The sequence below is a fragment of the Coregonus clupeaformis genome, chromosome 28 (genome assembly GCF_020615455.1).
Source record: "Coregonus clupeaformis isolate EN_2021a chromosome 28, ASM2061545v1, whole genome shotgun sequence".
Classification (NCBI taxonomy): domain Eukaryota; kingdom Metazoa; phylum Chordata; class Actinopteri; order Salmoniformes; family Salmonidae; genus Coregonus; species Coregonus clupeaformis.
This window is the reverse complement of record NC_059219.1, coordinates 4,083,851-4,105,245: the sequence shown is the minus strand read 5'-3', so window position 1 is coordinate 4,105,245 and position 21,395 is coordinate 4,083,851. Positions and strand designations below refer to the sequence as shown.

The 21,395-nt window shown below is 47.9% G+C and overlaps 1 protein-coding gene across 1 annotated transcript in view; it reads right to left on the bottom strand.

Annotated features, from left to right (window-relative positions):
- Positions 1-21,395, bottom strand: part of LOC121542557 (patatin-like phospholipase domain-containing protein 2) — a 31,019-nt gene that overhangs the window by 2,534 nt on the left and 7,090 nt on the right. The window contains exons 2-8 of the mRNA XM_041851966.2: positions 20,578-20,810; positions 20,183-20,248; positions 16,794-17,003; positions 14,917-14,977; positions 14,093-14,275; positions 9,888-10,020; positions 79-198 (exon numbers count right to left, since the gene is read on the bottom strand). Coding sequence (XP_041707900.2) covers positions 79-198; positions 9,888-10,020; positions 14,093-14,275; positions 14,917-14,977; positions 16,794-17,003; positions 20,183-20,248; positions 20,578-20,810 — 1,006 coding nt within the window. The remainder of the gene's footprint in view (positions 1-78; positions 199-9,887; positions 10,021-14,092; positions 14,276-14,916; positions 14,978-16,793; positions 17,004-20,182; positions 20,249-20,577; positions 20,811-21,395) is intronic.

The window sequence follows — 21,395 nt, the reverse complement described above, 5'->3', positions numbered from 1 at the left end:
ATGACAGACATACAAATCTACAAGTAGACTCCATCCATCCATAATATAACCCAGTAGTAATAACTCCATGTCTCTCACCTGGTTATGTCTGCTGGTGCTCCTTTCCAGGCCTGTCTGTACACGCTCCCAGCCACATCCCCAGCCACCCCAGCTAGCCAACTTATGTCTGCAGGCAGCTCTGGGATCCACTCCACAAACCTGGAGCACAGGAGAGGGACAACACAGAGAGTCAATGTACTGTGATGTACCACTAGGGGGGAGGGGGGGGGGGGCATTTCTCAACAATTCCCTTGGTGGATTGACTTGCCTATTTTGCTACAATGTCCACTAGGTGGCGGTCCTGTGCAGTGCGTTCAAATTGATTGTGTTTAGTAGGAAACCTCAATCAATTAAATTGTATTTGTCACATGCTTCCAACAATGCAGAGATAGAAAATATAATATAAATATATACAAATAATAACACAAGGAATAAATACGTATGAGAAACGATAACTTGGATATATACACGTGGTACCAGTACCGAGTTGATGTGCAGGGGTACGAGGTAATTGAGGTAGATACAGTGGGGGAAAAAAGTATTTAGTCAGCCACCAATTGTGCAAGTTCTCCCACTTAAAAGATGAGAGAGGCCTGTAATTTTCATCATAGGTACACGTCAACTATGACAGACAAAATGAGGAAAAAAAATCCAGAAAATCACATTGTGTCACGGTTTCGGCCGAGGCTGCTCCTCCTCCTTGTTCGGGCAGGCTTCGGCGGTCGTCGTCCCCGGAGTACTAGCTGCCACCGTTCGATGTTTCATGTTTGTTTGGTTTTGTCTGTTTGTACACCTGTCCCTTGTTAGTGTTTGATTTGGTTGCCTATTTAGTTTTCGTGTGTGGGGGCAGGTGTTATGTGGTATTGTTTATTTGTCAAGCTGTTGCTCTGTGATATTTACTCTCAGGATTGTTGTTTGTTCTGAGAGTCCGCACTGTGTGCGCTATCGCCTTTTTACGCACTGTGTGTTTTGTGCGTACTGTGTATTTTGCCTCCCGGTTGGGTTGGCTGTTCGCCTGTTTTGCTGCTGTTATTTTTGTGACTAAAGTCTGTTGACGAACGCCCGTGTTTCCTGCGCTTGATTCCTCACCGCATCTACACTCAGCTACTGACAGAATACCACATCACACCATGGAGTCAGCAGGAGCACCCGCGCCGACAGAGGTCCTGGAGGACCGTCTTCGTGGACAGGAGGACCGGATTAACCAGATCGGGCACGCCTTGGATCGGGTGATGAACACTCTCCACCGATGGGAAAGCAGCGGGTACCCACGCCCTCACCTACCGGACCATCCCCATCGGTCAGTCCTCCTGTCCACATTCCGGAACCCAGTGGGATTCGGCTCCCGCTCCCGAGGGCGTACGACGGCTCCGCTGCCGGGTGTCAAGGGTTCCTGCTACAGGTGGAGCTCTACCTCGCCACCGTACACCCGGCGCCCTCGGGACACGAGGCGTCTCCGCCCTCATCTCCTGTCTCACCGGCAAGGCGTTGGAGTGGGCCAACGCCGAATGGAGGAGAATGGACGCCGCGACCATCACTTATGCGGAGTTCTCCCGCCGCTCCGGGCCGTGTTCGACCATCCACCAGAAGGGGAAGGCGGAGGGGGAGCGTCTGTTCTTCCTCCGACAGGGGATGAGGAGCGCACAGGATTTTGCCTTGGAGTTCGGACTCTAGCGGCAGATGCAGGGTGGAATGAGCGGGCCCTCATAGACCACTTCCGTTGTAGCCTCCGGGAGGACGTCCAAAGAGAGTTGGCGTGCAGGGATACCATGTTGACGTTTGACCAACTAGTCGACATGGCCATTCGGTTGGACACCCTGCTCGCCACCCGTGGGCGTCCCGGATGGGGTCGCCATTTCACCCTCCAGCACCTCCGAGCCGAGCCCTATGGAGCTCGGAGGTGCTGGCGCTAGAGAAAGGAGGAGTAGGAACCCGAGGGGGGCCGTCCCCTGCACCAGCTGTGGCCGTGGAGGGCACACCGCGGCTAGGTGTTGGGGAAGGTCCCCCGGTGGAGGTGAAGGCAGGCCACGCATTGGGGAGTCCTCCCAGGTGAGTAGGCGCCCTACTTACCCAGAGCTTTCTGTCGTTCACATAACCTTGCCTGTTTGTTTTCCACAGGTAGCACCTCGTTCCCAGCATAAGGCGCTAGTCGATTCAGGCGCAGCTGGGAACTTTATAGATCGCCAGTTCTGTGTAGAATTAGGGATTCCCCTCCTTCCCGTTGATAAGCCTTTCCCTGTACATGCCCTAGATAGCCGTCCGTTAGGATCTGGGTTGATTAGGGAGGTCACAGCGCCCCTTAAGATGGAGACGCAGGGGGGTCATGAGGAGACGATTCAGCTCTATCTGATTGACTCTCCTGCTTATCCGGTGGTGCTGGGGCTTCCCTGGTTGATTACCCATGATCCTACTATTTCGTGGCGAGAGAAGGCTCTTAAAGGGTGGTCTGCTCAGTGTGAGGGGCTGTGTCTGGGGGTTTCCATAGGGGCGACCTCGGTGGAAAGTCCGAATCTAATGCCTGCACTGCACATTCCCCCCGAGTATGAGGATTTGACACTAGTGTTTAGTAAGACTAGGGCGCGCAGCTGCCACCTCATAGACGGGGGATTGTGCGATAGATCTCCAGGTAGGAGCAGCCCTCCCCGCTGAGCCATGTGTATCCCTTGTCTCAAGAAGAGAGGAAGGCGATGGAAACTTACATCGCCGAGTCTCTGAGACAGGGATACATACGGGCCTCCACTTCACCCGCTTCCTCGAGCTTCTTTTTGTGAAGAAAAAGGATGGAGGTCTGCGCCCGTGTATTGATTACCGCGGTCTCAATCAGATTACGGTGAAGTACAGCTATCCACTTCCTCTGATTGCGACGATGACGGAATCATTACACGGTGCTCAGTTCTTCACAAAATTGGATCTCAGGAGCGCATATAACTTGGTGTGCATTAGAGAGGGCGATGAATGGAAGACAGCGTTTAGCACGACCTCCGGTCATTACGAGTATCTCGTCATGCCATATGGGTTAATGAATGCTCCCTCAGTCTTCCAATCCTTCGTCGATGAGATTTTCCGGGACATGCAGGGGCAGGGAGTAGTCGTGTACATCGACGATATTCTGGTGTACAGTTCTACCCGAGCAGAGCATGTAGCCCTGGTGCGCCGAGTGTTGAGGAGGCTGTTGGAGCATGACCTATATGTCAAGGCAGAGAAATGTCTGTTCTTTCAGAAGTCGGTCTCCTTTTTGGGTTATCAGTTGTCTGCGTCAGGGGTGGAGATGGAGGTTGACCGGGTGTCAGCTGTGCGTAATTGGCAAACCCCAACCACTGTGAAAGAGGTGCAACAGTTCTTGGGTTTTGCGAATTATTACCGGAGGTTTCTCCAGGGTTTTGGTCAGGTGGCAGCTCCCATAACGTCTCTGTTGAAGGGGGGGTCCGGTGCGCTTGCGGTGGTCAGCTGAGGCGGACAGGGCTTTTGGGAGACTGAAGGACCTGTTTACCTCGGCGCCGGTGTTGGCGCATCCGGATCCCGCTTTACCATTCCAGGTAGAGGTAGACGCGTCCGAGGCCGGTATTGGGGCCGTCCTCTCACAACGGTCTGGCACACCACCTAAGCTCCGCCCCTGTGCCTTTTATTCTAAGAAACTCAGTCCGGCGGAGCGGAATTATGACGTAGGGGACAGGGAGCTGTTAGCCGTGGTACAGGCCCTAAAGGTGTGGAGGCATTGGCTTGAGGGGGCTCAACACCCTTTCCTCATTTTGACGGACCACCGTAACCTGGAATACATCCGGGCAGCTAGGAGACTGAATCCTCGCCAGGCCCGCTGGACTATGTTTCTAGCCCGGTTTGTGTTTAAAATCACTTACATCCCTGGGTCCCAGAACGGGAAGGCAGATGCCCTGTCTCAGCAGTATGACACGGAGGAGAGGTCCGTTGAGCCCACTCCCATACTACCAAAGTCTTGTCTGGTGGCACCGGTGGTATGGGAGGTCGATGCAGAGATCGAGCGGGCGTTACGCACCGACCCAAGTCCTCCACAGTGTCCAGTGGGTCGGACGTACGTTCCGCTCGAGGTACGCGATCGCCTCATTTATTGGGCTCATACGTCCCCCCTCCTCTGGCCATCCAGGTATCGGCCGGACAGTTCACTGCCTTAGCACTAAGTACTGGTGGCCAACGTTAGCCAGGGATGTGAGGGTTTATGTCTCCTCCTGTTCGGTGTGTGCCCAGTGTAAGGCGCCCAGACATTTGCCCAGGGGTAGCTACAACCCCTGCCCGTTCCGCAACGACCCTGGTCCCACCTCTCGGTGGACTTTGTTACAGACCTTCCCCCCTCACAGGGGAATACTACCATCCTGGTCGTTGTGGATCGGTTCTCGAAGGCCTGTCGTCTCCTTCCCATGCCGGGTCTCCCTACTGCCCTACAGACCGCTGAGGCTCTGTTTACCCATGTCTTCCGGCATTACGGGGTACCCGAGGATATAGTGTCTGATCGAGGCCCCCAGTTCACCTCCAGAGTGTGGAGAGCCTTTATGGAACGGTTGGGGGTTTCGGTGAGCCTTACCTCGGGTTACCACCCGGAGAGTAATGGGCAGGTTGAACGTGTCAACCAGGATGTGGGTAGGTTTCTGAGGTCTTATTGCCAGGGCCGGCCGGAGGAGTGGGCGAGATACGTTCCGTGGGCCGAGATGGCGCAGAACTCTCTCCGCCACTCCTCCACCCAACTAACCCCTTTCCAGTGTGTGTTAGGGTACCAGCCGGTTCTGGCACCTTGGCACGAGAGCCAGATCGAGGCCCCTGCGGTGGATGAGTGGGTACGGCGCTCGGAGGAGACATGGAACGCTGCCCACGTTCATCTGCAGCGGGCCATCCGTCTGCATAAGACGAGCACCAATCTCCACCGCAGTGAGGGGCCTGTATACGCACCTGGAGATCGAGTCTGGCTCTCGACCAGAAACCTGCCCCTCCGCCTGCCCTGCCGGAAGCTGGGTCGGCGGTTTGTGGGGCCATTCAAAGTCCTGAGGAGGTTGAACGAGGTGTGTTACAGGTTAGAACTGCCTATTGATTACAGGAATATTAACCCCTCGTTCCATGTGTCTCTCCTCAGGCCGGTGGTAGCTGGTCCACTCCAGGACTATGAGATAGAAGAGACTCCTCCGCCCCCGTTGGACATTGAGGGGGCTCCGGCGTACACTGTGAGGTCCATCCTTGATTCGAGACGCCGGATGGGGGGTCTCCAATATCTCGTGGAGTGGGAGGGGTACGGCCCGGAGGAGCGGTGCTGGGTGCCGAGGAGGGACATATTAGACCTGTCCCTGCTGACCGAGTTCCATCGGGGTCATCCTACGCGCCCTGCTCCGCGTCGTCCTGGTCGTCCCCGAGGCCGGGATCAGCGCACGGCTGGAGCCGCGCGTCAAGGGGGGTACTGTCACGGTTTTCGCCGAGGCTGCTCCTCCTCCTTGTTCGGGCAGGCTTCGGCGGTCGTCGTCCCCGGAGTACTAGCTGCCACCGTTCGATGTTTCATGTTTGTTTGGTTTTGTCTGTTTGTACACCTGTCCCTTGTTAGTGTTTGATTTGGTTGCCTATTTAGTTTTCGTGTGTGGGGGCAGGTGTTATGTGGTATTGTTTATTTGTCAAGCTGTTGCTCTGTGATATTTACTCTCAGGATTGTTGTTTGTTCCGAGAGTCCGCACTGTGTGCGCTATCGCCTTTTTACGCACTGTGTGTTTTGTGCGTACTGTGTATTTTGCCTCCCGGTTGGGTTGGCTGTTCGCCTGTTTTGCTGCTGTTATTTTTGTGACTAAAGTCTGTTGACGAACGCCCGTGTTTCCTGCGCTTGATTCCTCACCGCATCTACACTCAGCTACTGACACATTGTAGGATTTTTAATGAATTTATTTGCAAATTATGGTGGAAAATAAGTATTTGGTCAATAACAAAAGTTTCTCAATACTTTGTTATATACCCTTTGTTGGCAATGACACAGGTCAAATGTTTTCTGTAAGTCTTCACAAGGTTTTCACACACTGTTGCTGGTATTTTGGCCCATTCCTCTATGCAGATCTCCTCTAGAGCAGTGATGTTTTGGGGCTGTCGCTGGGCAACACAGACTTTCAACTCCCTCCAAAGATTTTCTATGGGGGTTGAGATCTGGAGACTGGCTAGGCCACTCCAGGACCTTGAAATGCTTCTTACGAAGCCACTCCTTCGTTGCCCGGGCGGTGTGTTTGGGATCATTGTCATGCTGAAAGACCCAGCCACGTTTCATCTTCAATGCCCTTGCTGATGGAAGGAGGTTTTCACTCAAAATCTCACGATACATGGCCCCATTCATTCTTTCCTTTACACGGATCAGTCGTCCTGGTCCCTTTGCAGAAAAACAGCCCCAAAGCATGATGTTTCCACCCCCATGCTTCACAGTAGGTATGGTGTTCTTTGGATGCAACTCAGCATTCTTTGTCCTCCAAACACGACAAGTTGAGTTTTTACCAAAAAGTTCTATTTTGGTTTCATCTGACCATATGACATTCTCCCAATCCTCTTCTGGATCATCCAAATGCACTCTAGCAAACTTCAGACGGGCCTGGACATGTACTGGCTTAAGCAGGGGGACACGTCTCGCACTGCAGGATTTGAGTCCCTGGCGGCGTAGTGTGTTACTGATGGTAGGCTTTGTTACTTTGGTCCCAGCTCTCTGCAGGTCATTCACTAGGTCCCCCCGTGTGGTTCTGGGATTTTTGCTCACCGTTCTTGTGATCATTTTGACCCCACGGGGTGAGATCTTGCGTGGAGCCCCAGATCGAGGGAGATTATCAGTGGTCTTGTATGTCTTCCATTTCCTAATAATTGCTCCCACAGTTGATTTCTTCAAACCAAGCTGCTTACCTATTGCAGATTCAGTCTTCCCAGCCTGGTGCAGGTCTACCATTTTGTTTCTGGTGTCCTTTGACAGCTCTTTGGTCTTGGCCATAGTGGAGTTTGGAGTGTGACTGTTTGAGGTTGTGGACAGGTGTCTTTTATACTGATAACAAGTCCAAACAGGTGCCATTAATACAGGTAACGAGTGGAGGACAGAGGAGCCTCTTAAAGAAGAAGTTACAGGTCTGTGAGAGCCAGAAATCTTGCTTATTTGTAGGTGACCAAATACTTATTTTCCACCATAATTTGCAAATAAATTCATTAAAAATCCTACAATGTGATTTTCTGGATTTTTGTTGTTTTGTCTTCTTCACGACTGTGTTGGTGTGATGTGGACCATGATAATTCCTTAGTGATCTGGACACCGAGGAACTTGAAGCTCTTGACCTGCTACACTACAGCCCTGTCGATGTGGATGGGGGCATGCTCGGGGACGTGCTCTGCCCTCCATTTCCTGTAGTCCACGATCAGCTTCTTTGTCTTGCTGACGTTGAGGGAGAGGTTGTTGTCCTGGCACCACACTGCCAGATCTCTGACCTCCTGCTTATAGGCTGTCTAATCGTCATCGGTGATCAGGCCTACCTCTGTCGTATCGTCAGGAAATGTAATGATGGTGTTGAAGTCGTGCGCTGCCAGTCATGGGTGAACAGAGAGTACAGGAGGGGACTAAGCATGCACCCCTCAGGGGCCCCCGTGTTGAGGGTCAGCGAGGCAGATGTGTTGTTGGAGCTTGGAGGGAACTATGGTGTTGAATGCTGAGCTGTAGTCAATGAACAGCATTCTCACATAGGTGTTCCTTTTGTCCAGATGGGAAAGGGCAGTGTGGAGTGCAATAGAGATTGCATAATCTGTGGATCTTTTGGGGCGGTATGCGAATTGGAGTGGGTCCAGGTTGTCTGGGATGATGGTGTTTATGTGAGCCATGACTTTCAAAGCATTTCATGGCTACAGATGTGAGTGCTACGGGGCGATAGTCATTTAGACAGGTTACCTTGGTGTTCTTGGGTACAGGGACTATGGTGGTCTGCTTGAAACATGTAGGCATTACAGACTGGGTCAGGGAGAGGTTGAAAATGACACTTGCCAGCTGGTCAGCGCATGCTCTGAGTACATGTCCTGGTAATCCGTCTGGCCTTGCGGCCTTGTGAAAGTTAACCTGTTTAAAGGTCTTACTCACATCGGCAACGAAGAGCGTGGTCACACATTCGTCTGGAACAGCTGGTACTCTCATGCATGGTTCAGTGTTGCTAGTCTCGAAGCGAGCATAGAAGGTATTTAGCTTGTCTGATATGCTCGCGTCACTGGACAGCTTGCGGCTGGGTTTCCCTTTGTAATCCGTGATAGTTTGCAAGCCCTGCCACATCCAACGAGCGTCAGAGCCGGTGTAGTAGGATTCGATTTTGGTCCTGTATTGACACTTTGCCTGTTTGATGGTTTGTCAGAGGGCGTAGGGGGATTTCTTATAAGCGTCCAGATTAGTGTCCCGCTCCTTGAAAGTGGCAGCTCAAGCCTTTAGATCAGTGCGGATGTTGCCTATTATCCATGGCTTCTGGTTGGGATATGTACGTATATACGTACGTACGTACGGTCACTGTGGGGACAGCATTGTCGATACACTTATTAATGAAGCTGGTGACTGATGTGGTAAACTCCTCAATGCCATCGGATGAATCCCGGAACATATTCCAGTATGTGCTAGCGAAACAGTCCTGTAGCTAGCATCCGCTTCATCGGACCACTTCCATATTTAGTGCGTCACTGGTACTTCTTGTTTGAGTTTTTGCTTGTAAGCAGGAATCAGGAGGATAGAGTTATGGTCAGATTTGCCAAATGGAGGGCGAGGGAGAACTTTGTATGCATCTCTGTGTGTGGAGTAAAGGTGATCTAGAGTTTTTTGGCCTCTAGTTGCACAGGTGACATGCTGGTAGAAATGAGGTAAAACGTATTTCAGTTTTCCTGCATTAACGTCACCGGACACTAGGCGCCGCCTCTTGGTGAGCATTTTCTCATTTGCTTATGGCCCTATACAGCTCGTTGAGTGCAGTCTTAGTGCCAGCGTCGGTAAATAGTATGGTCTACAGTTTATCATGAGGTATTCTAGCTCTGGCGAGCAGAACCTTGAGACTTTCTTAATATTAGAGATCGCGCACCAGCTGTTGTTTACAAAGAGACACACCCCTCCCCTGAGCTTCTCCGACGACACCGTTCTGTTCAACTAAATGTATATTTACCATGTCCTTGTTTGGCCACAACTCTGAGAAATATAGGATATTACAGTTCTTCAGATCACGTTGATAGGATAGTGGTAAAGGCGATTTATCCACTCTCCAACGTAGTCTCATCGGGTATCCCGCATGCCGGCCTCTATAGCGCCGTATTCTCCTTCATCGAGTGTCGGGGATTTGGACCTGGTCCGCGATAATCAATGTCTTTCGCCTCCGACTCATTGAAGTAGAAGTACTCATCCAAATCGAGGTTAGTGATAGCAGTTCTGATGTCAAGAAGCTATTTTCTGTCATAGGAAACGATGGCGGAAACATGATGTATCAAAAAAGTAGCGTTCAGTGCAAGAAGTACACAAAATAGCACAATAGGTCAGGAGCCTGTAAAACGGCGGCTATTCCCTCCAGCGCTATTCTTTACTAATCCAAACCTGTTTGCATTCCTAGTTCGTTTGCATTTACAGTGTTATTTGGTTGCTGTGGTGGGCTAATGACTACTTTGTTGTCAGTGGTTTCTGTCAGGGCTAGTTTGAAGGTATTGGCTACTGTATGCTAAAGGCTAGTTATGCTTAAGGCTAGTTCAGGGCTTTTTAGAAGCTGATTTGTTTGCATTACTGTTGTCATCATTTGTTGCTGTTTGAGCTACTGTGACCGCATTGAGTTCATTGAGGGCTTGTTTGTGGTAGGTAGCGCTAGTGGTGTAGGATGTAGTCTTACCTCTTGCCCACTGTGTAGGCTGACACCACAGGTAGTGTGCAGGGCAGGAGCATGTAGGAGGCCACTCTGACCGGCAGCATCTCGGACACCTGAGTATACAGACCAGGCTTCTGCTGGCACGCCTCACAGAACACTACAGTCATAGACACACAATATGTTACACTTCACACAGCCTCAGAGGACTTTCAGATACAGCCTCAGAGGACATTCAGATACACACAACAACCACACGTCACTGACAAGAGCACAGTGACAACACAATGTTATAACTAGATAACAACAGCTTTGAGCAGAAAAGATTGGAAAGTCTAGGTCAGGGATGAGCAACTTTGATGGGGGTGGGGCCCACAAAAAATCTGAACTCATCATGATGGGCCGCAGTGTCTTGCAGGTCTGCATACACACATCCACACCCACACATGCAGTCAGAGCCGGCCCTAGCCTTTTGGGGGCCGTAAGTGACATTTTGTTGGGGGGGCCCCCCACCTTGCAAGCAAAACATTAAAGCAGCCCCCCTCTTGAAAGTGGATCTTTTTTTTTGCAGTTTAAAGGTTAATTTCCTGCAATTCTATACATTTTGCCATGGGGCGTAGAGAACATTTTGCCGTTTTTAATATGATATCTGAGAGACTAACAAAATCAATGGGGGTCCCCGATTGGTAATTCGATCACGATCACTGCAATTTTAGATAGCTAGCTAAACTAATGTACCAATCCCCCAAAACATTGCTGACATGGGCTAATTGAGTGACTGTCAGTAGCTAAGTTTCCATCCAATTTGCGACAGATTTTCATGTGAATATTCTAAAATCTGCATAAAACAATATGCACATTTTCCCACCAGAGATGTTTTTCCATCAAACAGACTTTTTGCGGATAAAAGGCTGGTGGTGATGACAAAGGCTGGTGGTGATGACAAGTTAAATGGGTTTACATCACATTATCAACTCTACTGATGGTTTTGTTACAAGAACTAGGGCGGCAGGTAGCTTAGTGGGTAAGAGCGTTGTGCCAGTAACCGAAAGGTCGCTGGTTCTAATCCCCGAGCTAGGTGAAAAATCTGTCGATGTGCCCTTAAGCAAGGCACTTAACCCTAAATGCTCCTGTAAGTCGCTCTGGATAAGAGCGTCTGCTAAATGACTAAAATGTAAATGTAAGAACTGTTGCGTTATATAGGTCTTGGCACATGCGCTTTAGCCAACAGATACAGTGTGGGTAGGCTACCTACATTGCAAGATTATTATTGATGAGCGATATTATTTGTATTTGTCAAACGGCAGCCAAGCATCGATCATCCTGTCACCAGAATAAGACCCTTTATTGGAAAGGAGTATCAAGCTCATCACCTTGCACATTCACCACCCTGTGAAGTTAATCATAACTTATTTCATCTGCAGCCTAATAAATTGCCTACCTCCCGAGTCATAGTGGGAGGACCACACAACATACAGTATCATTGCGTGACTCCAAGTTTACTTCAATGTGATGGTTAATATATAAATATTTGCGCATTAAGACGTTTCCACCACCATTTCTCGCATAATTAATTTTACAGACACAAAAAGATCCCATCAAGTCGGCATTTATAAAATTGTACCGGCATTTCATGTTTACATCAGCCTTGTTGTGACTTTTTTTTTCACGTGTCAGGTAATTCATTCGCATGAAATGGGTGGATAGAAACCTGGTTAGTGACTGACATAAGAGAAAAACTGCTGATGCACAACCAAATTTCGAAAATGCACCTATTGTATTCTACTATACGAACTCTTGAGAGTAAGTCGAGACCCCGACTTGTGTGTATGTATATAGGGAAAAAAGTGAGGGAAAAAAGTATTTGATCCCCTGCTGATTTTGTACGTTTGCCCACTGACAAAGAAATGATCAGTCTATAATTTAATAGTAGGTTTATTTGAACAGTGAGAGACAGAATACCAACAACAAAAATCCAGAAAAACGCATGTCAAAAATGTTATAAATTGATTTGCATTTTAATGAGGGAAATAAGTATTTGACCCCCTCTCAATCAGAAAGATTTCTGGCTCCCAGGTGTCTTTTATACAGGTAACGAGCTGAGATTAGGAGCACACTCTTAAAGGGAGTGCTCCTAATCTCATTTTGTCACCTGTATAAAAGACACCTGTCCACAGAAGCAATCAATCAGATTCCAAACTCTCCACCATGGCCAAGACCAAAGAGCTCTCCAAGAATGTCAGGGACAAGATTGTAGACCTACACAAGGCTGGAATGGGCTACAAGACCATCGCCAAGCAGCTTGGTGAGAAGGTGACAACGGTTGGTGCGATTATTCGCAAATGGAAGAAACACAAAAGAGCTGTCAATCTCCCTCGGCCTGGGGCTCCTTGCAAGATCTCACCTCGTGGAGTTGCAATGATCATGAGAATGGTGAGGAATCAGCCCAGAACTACACGGGAGGATCTTGTCAATGATCTCAAGGCAGCTGGGACCATAGTCACCAAGAAAACAATTGGTAACACACTACGCCGTGAAGGACTGAAATCCTGCAGCGCCTGCAAGGTCCCCCTGCTCAAGAAAGCACATATACAGGCCCGTCTGAAGTTTTCCAATGAACATCTGAATGATTCAGAGGAGAACTGGGTGAAAGTGTTGTGGTCAGATGAGACCAAAATGGAGCTCTTTGGCATCAACTCAACTCGCCATGTTTGGAGGAGGAGGAATGCTGCCTATGACCCCAAGAACACCATCCCCACCGTCAAACATGGAGGTGGAAACATTATGCTTTGGGGGTGTTTTTCTGCTAAGGGGACAGGACAACTTCACCGCATCAAAGGGACGATGGATGGGGCCATGTACCGTCAAATCAGCCAGGGCATTGAAAATGGGTCGTGGATGGGTATTCCAGCATGACAATGACCCAAAACACACGGCCAAGGCAACAAAGGAGTGGCTCAAGAAGAAGCACATTAAGGTCCTGGAGTGGCCTAGCCAGTCTCCAGACCTTAATCCCATAGAAAATCTGTGGAGGGAGCTGAAGGTTCAAGTTGCCAAACGTCAGACTCAAAACCTTAATGACTTGGAGAAGATCTGCAAAGAGGAGTGGGACAAAATCCCTCCTGAGATGTGTGCAAACCTTGTGGCCAACTACAAGAAAAGTCTGACCTCTGTGATTGCCAACAAGGGTTTTGCCACCAAGTACTAAGTCATGTTTTGCAGAGGGGTCAAATACTTATTTCCCTCATTTAAATGCAAATCAATTTATAATAATTTTGACATGTGTTTTTCTGGATTTTGTTGTTGTTATTCTGTCTCTCACTGTTCAAATAAACCTACCATTAAAATTATAGACTGATCATGTCTTTGTCAGTGGGCAAACGTACAAAATCAGCAGGGGATCAAATACCTTTTTCAATGATAGTCCCAATAAGTGCAAACCAGATGGGATGGTGTATTGTTGCAGAATGCTGTGGTAGCCATGCTGGTTAAGTGTGCCTTGAATACGAAATAAATCACTGACAGTGTCACCAGCAAAGCACCCCCAGACCATCACACCTCCTCCTCCATGCTTCATGGTGGGAACCACACATGCGGAGATCAACAATTCACCTACTCTGTGTCTCACAAAGACACGGCGGTTGGAACCAAAAATCGCACATTTGGACTCATCAGACCAAAGAACAAATTTCCACTGGTCTAATGTCCATTGCTTGTGTTTCTTGGCCCAAGCAAGTATCTTCTTATTATTAGTGTCCTTTAGTAGTGGTTTCTTTGCAGCAATTCGACCATGAAGGCCTGATTCACAGTCTCCTCTGAACAGTTGATGTTGAAATGCATTTTTAACATGGCACACCTGTTAATTGAAATGCATTCCAGGTGACTACCTCATGAAGCTGGTTGAGAGAATGCCAAGACTGTGCAAAGCTGTCATCAATGCAAAGGGTGGCTACTTTGAAGAATCTCAAATATAAAATATAGTTTGATTTGTTTAACACTTTTTTTTGGTTACTACATGATTCCATATGTGTTATTTCATAGTGTCTTCACTATTATTCTACAATGTAGAAAACAGTAAAAAATAAAGAAAAACCCTTGAATGAGTAAGTGTGTCCAAACATTTGACTGGTACTGTATATACACAAAAAAAAGTGGAAATTGATTTGCAGGCCTACAAAAGGGGCGCGGGACACCAGTTGCCCATCCCTGGTCTAGGTTGACCTCCTATCTACCTTTCTTGATTTCGGTAGGCAGTTTGTCAACACTCTGCTCATCCAACCACCAGTGTTGCTTTCTCAGGAGGCTGACCCGCCAGAACATCCAGTTCTTAGTGGTTTCCATGGCGATGGGTTTGCAGCAGCAGGTGGCTTCTGATGGGTTGGGGCCGGCTGTCGGACACTCCAGCTTCAGCAGATCTGACATCATAAACAATACATTAATAATCTTTGTAATACAGCATAGACGGGTTGGTTGTTTAGCAACAAAACCGACGCATGGCAACTATGGGGCAAAACAGACGGGGTTGGCTTAGATTGTTGACAACATGTAAACTATATTTTGTCTCAATGTTTATTGAAACCATAAATACATTTGCACAATGAGCATTTGTTGTCTCTCAAATACATTGTTACAGTTGTTGGTTAGCTAGCTAGCCATATTAGCATTGACATGAAATCAGTCAAAACACCTCAAAACAAGACATGGTATCAAGATAAAACGAGCTGAAACGAGCCACCTACGATTCCCCACACGGCAGCTTCTTGTCATTGTTGCTAGCTATCTGACCGCTCAGAATCATAATAAAGCACGGCTTCCCACACCATGGATGTGCGTGCATTTTCGTGATGTTGTCAGCCAACCCGTCTTTACAAATATTACACCATAAATAAGTGTTGGTTTACCATAATGTAAATGGAAATAAGTGCTGGTTTATTCCATACTTCCTGTTGAACCCTATACAATTGACATTATTGATGCTCACTGCATTTATGTCACAGTAGCTTATGATCTTAGTACAGCCCACTATTACTGTCAAAGGCAACATAGTAATACTCACGGTTCTCCTCAAGAAAGCGAAGGGCGTCCTTGTAGCCACTCTCACATATCTCTGCCATGACCTGTCAAAGAAAACACTTAAATATTGAGGTAGGGGATCATATGAAAGAGGTATATTGAATAAATATACTGCCCCTATATAAAAGAGACGATACCCATAAGACAGAGACTTTGTTAATCATATAACAACAGATATATAACCATACAAGATACAGGGCTTTTGTTATAACTGTCACTATATCATTGACTGATTAGCAATCATGTTATTGCTGATAATTAACTATGACATAAGCAGTTGTTTTTTAACCACATAAAACAGAGGGAAATTCTGGCCTCCCGAGTGGTGCAGCGGTCTAAGGCACTGCATCGCAGTGCTAGAGGCGTCACTACAGTTCGATCCCATGAGGCGGCACACAATTGGCCTAGCGTCGTCCAGGTTAGGGAGGGTTTGGCCGGCCGGGATATCCATGTCCCATCACGCTCTAACGACTCCTTGTGGTGGGCAGGGTGTATGCATGCTGACTTCGGTCGCCAGTTGTACGGTGTTTCCTCCGACACATTGGTGCGGCTGGCTTCTGGATTAAGCGAGCAGTGTGCACGGCTCTCGACCTTTGACTCTCCCGAGTCCGTACGGGAGTTGTAGCAATGGGACAAGACTGTAACTACCAATTGGATATCACGAAATTGGGTAGAAAAAGGGGTAAAAACTGTTGACCCATTGGGGCGGGTCAACACTACTCTTCCCCAAGTATAGTTCTCAAATAAAGAGTTACCATCACATCCAGGCCCACGGGCCGAGGGTGATGGTTCAGAATGTTCCCATGCAAAACAATCAACCTCTCAAGGGCGTCCTTGTCCAGCCACCAGGCCTGGCAGGGCCCACGTCCCTTCCACGGGACAGGTTGCCACATGCAGAGTTGCCCCAGTGGGGCGACTGTCACAGGGCTCCCCGGCCCCCCTAGGGGACAGGTGGGTTCCCTTGCTCCTCACAGAGAGCAGTGGCGTGCATGTGCAGTCTCCCCTTGGTTCTACGCACCGTAGACCAGGGGTACAGACTACAATTCGCAGGGGTCCCCCCGCGTTTCATGGGAATAGTGAAGTCCACTGCACAGGGGGAAGCAGCCTGAGTCCTCAGAGACGAGATACAGTCTCTGTTGGCCAAGGGAGCCGTATGGAGTCGACTGAAAGAAAACGTTGGGTTACGGTATGTAACCCCAGTTCTCTGTAGGAGATGAGGGAGACATCTCACCAGATTGCCCCTCTTGCACGACTCGTGTAAGAGGTAATTCTTAGAATGAGGAAACCAGAGCAGTGCAGGGTGTTATATAGACGCGTGGTGCATACACCAACAAAGCTCTGATTGGCCTGTTAGGCGTTATTTGAATAAGGTTTCAACCAATGACCCGCAGAAGAGGGTGTGTCCCATAGTGAGATGTCCCCCTCATCTCCTTCAGAGAACCGGGGTTACATACCGTAACCCAAACATTTCATAACACATTCATAACCATACATAAGGCATTTACAAGCAGTCATAAACAACCCATCTAATGAATGGGACTAAGGAGCATCCTGATCCTCCATCCTACCTTTGGGAACAGGGCCTACATAAGGACTTCATAACACATTCATAACCCATAAATAACGCATTGGTAAGCAGTCATAGCGGGAGTCCTGCACTTAGAAAAAAGGGTTGCAAAGGGTTTTCCGGCTTTCCCCATAGGAGAACCCTTATTGGTTCCAGCTCTCTGTGGAAATGGTTCTACATGGAACCCAAAAGGGTTCTACTTGGAACCAAAAATGGATCTTCAAAGAGTCCTATGGGGACAGCCGATGAACCCTTTAAGGTTCTAAATAGAAAAAAAGGTGCTAAGTGTGTACCTTGGGTTCTGGGGGGAACAGGGCCTTGCTGAGGCGGTACATGTTGCCCAGGTTCAACCGGATGGAGGTGTTGTTGAGACGAAGCTCGTGGAAGTTGAAGGAGGTGTCCCGGGGACAGATGTCGCTTTCGCCAGAGAACGGCGAGATGCTGATGGTGTTCTTCAGCACTGACTGTGGAAGGTTGTCACTGATCCCCCCATCCACATAACGCTGGAGAGGGAAGAGGGGGGGAGAGAGGGAGGAGGGAGAGAGAAAGTGAGAATACTTGGGTGTTTTTGGACCCATGCTCAATTATAAATAAGCCTGTTTGACTATTTACTTACATCAGGACCACAGCCTCTCCACAGAGCAAGACCCCAGGCATACTGTGGTCAAGATGTCTCAGGGCTGACAGAGATGACTGTTCTACATCGCTTATAAAGGCTATCAACTTAGAGAAGATTTGTCTGGCATTCACTCTAAGGGGCAAGACACATCAATACAGCTGTTACAGAATCCCCCTGCCAAGGGCGCTATATCACTGTTTTGTGTGAGCATTTGTTTATTTGCTTTCTGGAGCCATGCTGTCTGACTCTCACCCATCCTCACCCTTTCACCCCCCGACCAGAGAGATGATATCTCCTCCAGTTTATGGCTTCAGCCAATCAGACAATAGCCATGTGTCTCAACCCTGTGCAAGCTCTAGCCATGCAGTCTCTCCAGGCCCTGATTGGCTAGCCAGCCTGACCCATGCTCGCCAAGGGAGTAAATATTGCCATACCTAAACTGTGTTATTCCAGTCTGTGAGTGTGGGTGAACATATGTGCATACGATTCGTGACTACAAAGTAAGTTGATATCGCTGTTATCATTGTAGTATGTGCTAGAGTAGCAGCATTCCATGTAGTTCTCATTCAAGTTATTATGTTACTTCTGATATTGTATGCAATGATGAGTCCTTGCTCTTGTGTGTTGCTGTGCAATAGCATACTATTTGTATAATATACAATCCTTGCCATTATTCTTACTGTGTTATCACCATGCTAGTCATTAATCTGGTGTTACTATATAATACATGCGTATTAGGTCATTATTAGATACAGTCCTTGTTGTTTTATCCCATATCCCATTCTATCGTACTCTGAAAATATATATTCAGGCCAGTGTATTTATCTCCTGTATAGCATATGCATTACCTCTCTATTTCTGTCCATTACAGAACCATACCCATGTACATCTTGTCCTGTGTGTGATTTAAAGTTCCTGTGTGTGTTAACGCTTGGGCTGCTTTATTCCCCTCTAACCAGGGGGCCGTGTCAGTGAGTCACAAACCAGTAAAATATGTAGAGCCGGGTCGCTCTCTTTCAACAGCCCCGTGCCTGAGACAGAAATAGATATACCACATAGGTCATTAAAGCACTGACAGAGACCCATAGGTATTTTGATGAGAAAGTAAGTAAATAATAGTATTTGGAAAATATATTATAAATATTTGTTGTTGATTGCCTCCACCTATCTTCTGCTAAACAACATGTAACTTATAACCCAACTCGGTTATCACTGAAATATAATATGATACGACTTATTCAAGGAAACATTCCCCTCTTGTGGGCATATTAGGCATGCCAGTACAATATTTCCCCTTAGCCAACCTCTCCACACTGCTAACTCATGACCAAACAATCTGACATTACTATTTGGAGAATTTATCAATTTTTACGCCAGTCTTATATAATTACACGATGTTGCTCCATTTCAAGTTCAGATTTGTGAATGAATTCATATTTTTCTAGTGTAAAACGCTTAGAACATCTGAGGGGGAAAAAGGATAGCAGTGCCAGTTCCAAAGCATGATCAAGACTCAATTTCGCAGTGAGGTTGGCAAAGAGAGTTCAGGGCTGAGGGCAAAGAATGTAGTATATTTCCTTGTTCAGAGTGTCAAAGCCAACTGTTACGAGAATGTAGTCCAGTGATGAAATCTAGTTTAAATGAAACCGAGCGAGAGCGAGAGCGAGAGCGAGAGCGAGAGAGAGCGAGAGCGAGAGAGAGAGCGAGAGAATACCTAAATCGGTCAGTGTTATATGGTAGTTTATGTTTTGGAGAACTGTGCTCAGTTTAGAATGGAGCCACCCTGGACTCCCTGGTTATTTCAGCCACACCTGTTGCTGACAAGTGTATAAAATCGAGCACACCGCCATGCAATCTCCATAGACAAACATTGGAATTAGAATGGCCTTACTGAAGAGCTCAGTGACTTTCAATGTGGCACCATCATAGGACGCCACCTTCCCAACAAGTCAGTTCGTCACATTTCTGCCCTGCTAGAGCTGACCGGTCAACTGTAAATGCTGTTATTGTGAAGTGGAAACGTCTAGGAGCAACACCGGCTCAGCCGCAAAGTGGTAGGCCACACAAGCTCACAGAACGGGACCGCCGAGTGCTGAAGTGCGTAGTGCGTAAAAATGGTCTGTCCTCGGTTGCAACACTCACTACCGAGTTCCAAACTGCCTCTGGAAGCAACGTCAGCACAAGAACTGTTCGTCCATGGCCGAGCATCCGCACACAAGCCTAAGATCACCATGCGCAATGCCAAGCGTCGGCTGGAGTGGTGTAAAGCTCACCACCTTTGGACTCTGGAGCAGTGGAAACCCGTTCTCTGGAGTGATGAATCACGCTTCACCATCTGGCAGTCCAACGGATGAATCTGGGTTTGGCAGATGGTACCTGCCCCAATGCATAGTGCCAACTGTAAAGTTTGAAGGAGGAGGAATAATGGTATGAGGCTGTTTTTCATGGTTTGGGCTAGGCTAAATGCTACAGCATTCAATGACATTATAGACGATTCTGTGCTTCCAACTTTTAGGCAACAGTTTGGGGAAGGCCCTTTCCTGTTTCAGCATGACAATGCCCCCATGCACAAAGCGAGGTCCATACAGAAATGGTTTGTCGAGATCGGTGTAGAAGAACTTGACTGGCCTGCACAGAGCCCTGACCTCAACCCCATCGAACACCTTTGGGATTAATTGGAACGCCGACTGCGAGCCAGGCCTAATCGGCCAACATCAGTGCCCAACCTCACTAATGCTCTTGTGGCTGAATGGAAGCAAGTCCCCTCAGCAATGTTTCAACATCTAGTAGAAAGCCTTCCCAGAAGAGTGGAGGCTGTTATAGCAGCAAAGGGGGGGTCAACTCCAAATTAAAGCCCATGATTTTGGAATGAGATGTTCGACAAGCAGGTGTCCACATACTTTTGGTCATGTCCTTATGACTATGACCTGAGCAATAAAGGCATCAAAGATGAGATCATAATAAACCAAGTCCAACATCTGCTGCTTCTTCTTAGAAAATAAGGAAACAGTGTTCAAGGAAACATAAGAAAGCAGTTGAGGCATTAGGGCCTTGGGCACTTACCACTCCTTGGAAGGATGGGGGGATCAGGCCACAGTATATGGGGATGAAACAGCTGCACAGCAGCGCCTGTGGACACACCAGAGAAAGAGATGTTACACAGTTCAACCCAGTTTACACTAAATACAACTTATGTAAACAGTCAATGGCAAGGCTAGTAGGTGAAAGGACAAATATGTATGGGATATGTATGGGATAAATATGGGATATGGAAAAACTCTCAAGTGCACAGCGGTGTTCAGGGCCCATATTCACAATGCGTTTCATAGTAGGAGTGCTGATCTACAATCAGGTCCCACCTCTTATCTATTATGATTTAAAAGCCCAAACTGATCCAAGATCAGTACTCCTATGTTTTGTGAATAGCAGCCCAGGTGGGTTGAGTGAGGCACACTCACCTGGATGAGCTCCTCCTTGGACTTGAACTCGGACACGATGACATTTTGTCCATCAGACACGCGAGTGAGTGACACACACAGCCTCCCGGAGGCGAGTGTGTGTGCATCGGCGGGCAGGTCGCGCTCCAGGCCCAACCTGATGATCTTGAGCGGGTTGAATGAGGGGTGGAGGGGACCCAGGTTACGCTTCCGGGCCTCCTTGACCGTCTCGATCACATCCTCACAGCACCTAGCTAGAGGAGGGGACGGACGGACGGACAGACAGTATGTTAGGGCCTTCCATTGGGAGGAATTGGATAATTGTTTTGTTCAAAGGAAAATTTATTCTCAAGGGAATTAAACAGTGATCCGTAGCTCACAAAAAACATTTATCCACTGATTTCACTTATTTACTGCTCTGCACCTGTACTGAGCTAGTTATGTGTGTTCATCTTATCTACACTTTGATGGAATGGATCTAATGACTGGTATGCACACAGAGTTCCTATAAAGAAAATATATTGGTGATAAGAAAATACTGAGGTAGTGTAATAGTTAATCAAATGGCTACCCAGACTATTTTAGTGACCCCCTTTTTTTTGCACTGACTCTCTTGCACTGCTATGCACACTCACTGGACTCACCCACACATTCACACATTCTACAGAGACACACACAAACGCTCACACACACTACATACGCTCATGCGCACACACACTCACACATAGACACACTTTCCCACGCTGCTGCTACTCTGTTTATTATCTGTTTATTTTCTATCCTGATTGCCTAGTCACTTTTACCCCTACCTACATGTACATATTACCTAAATCACCTCA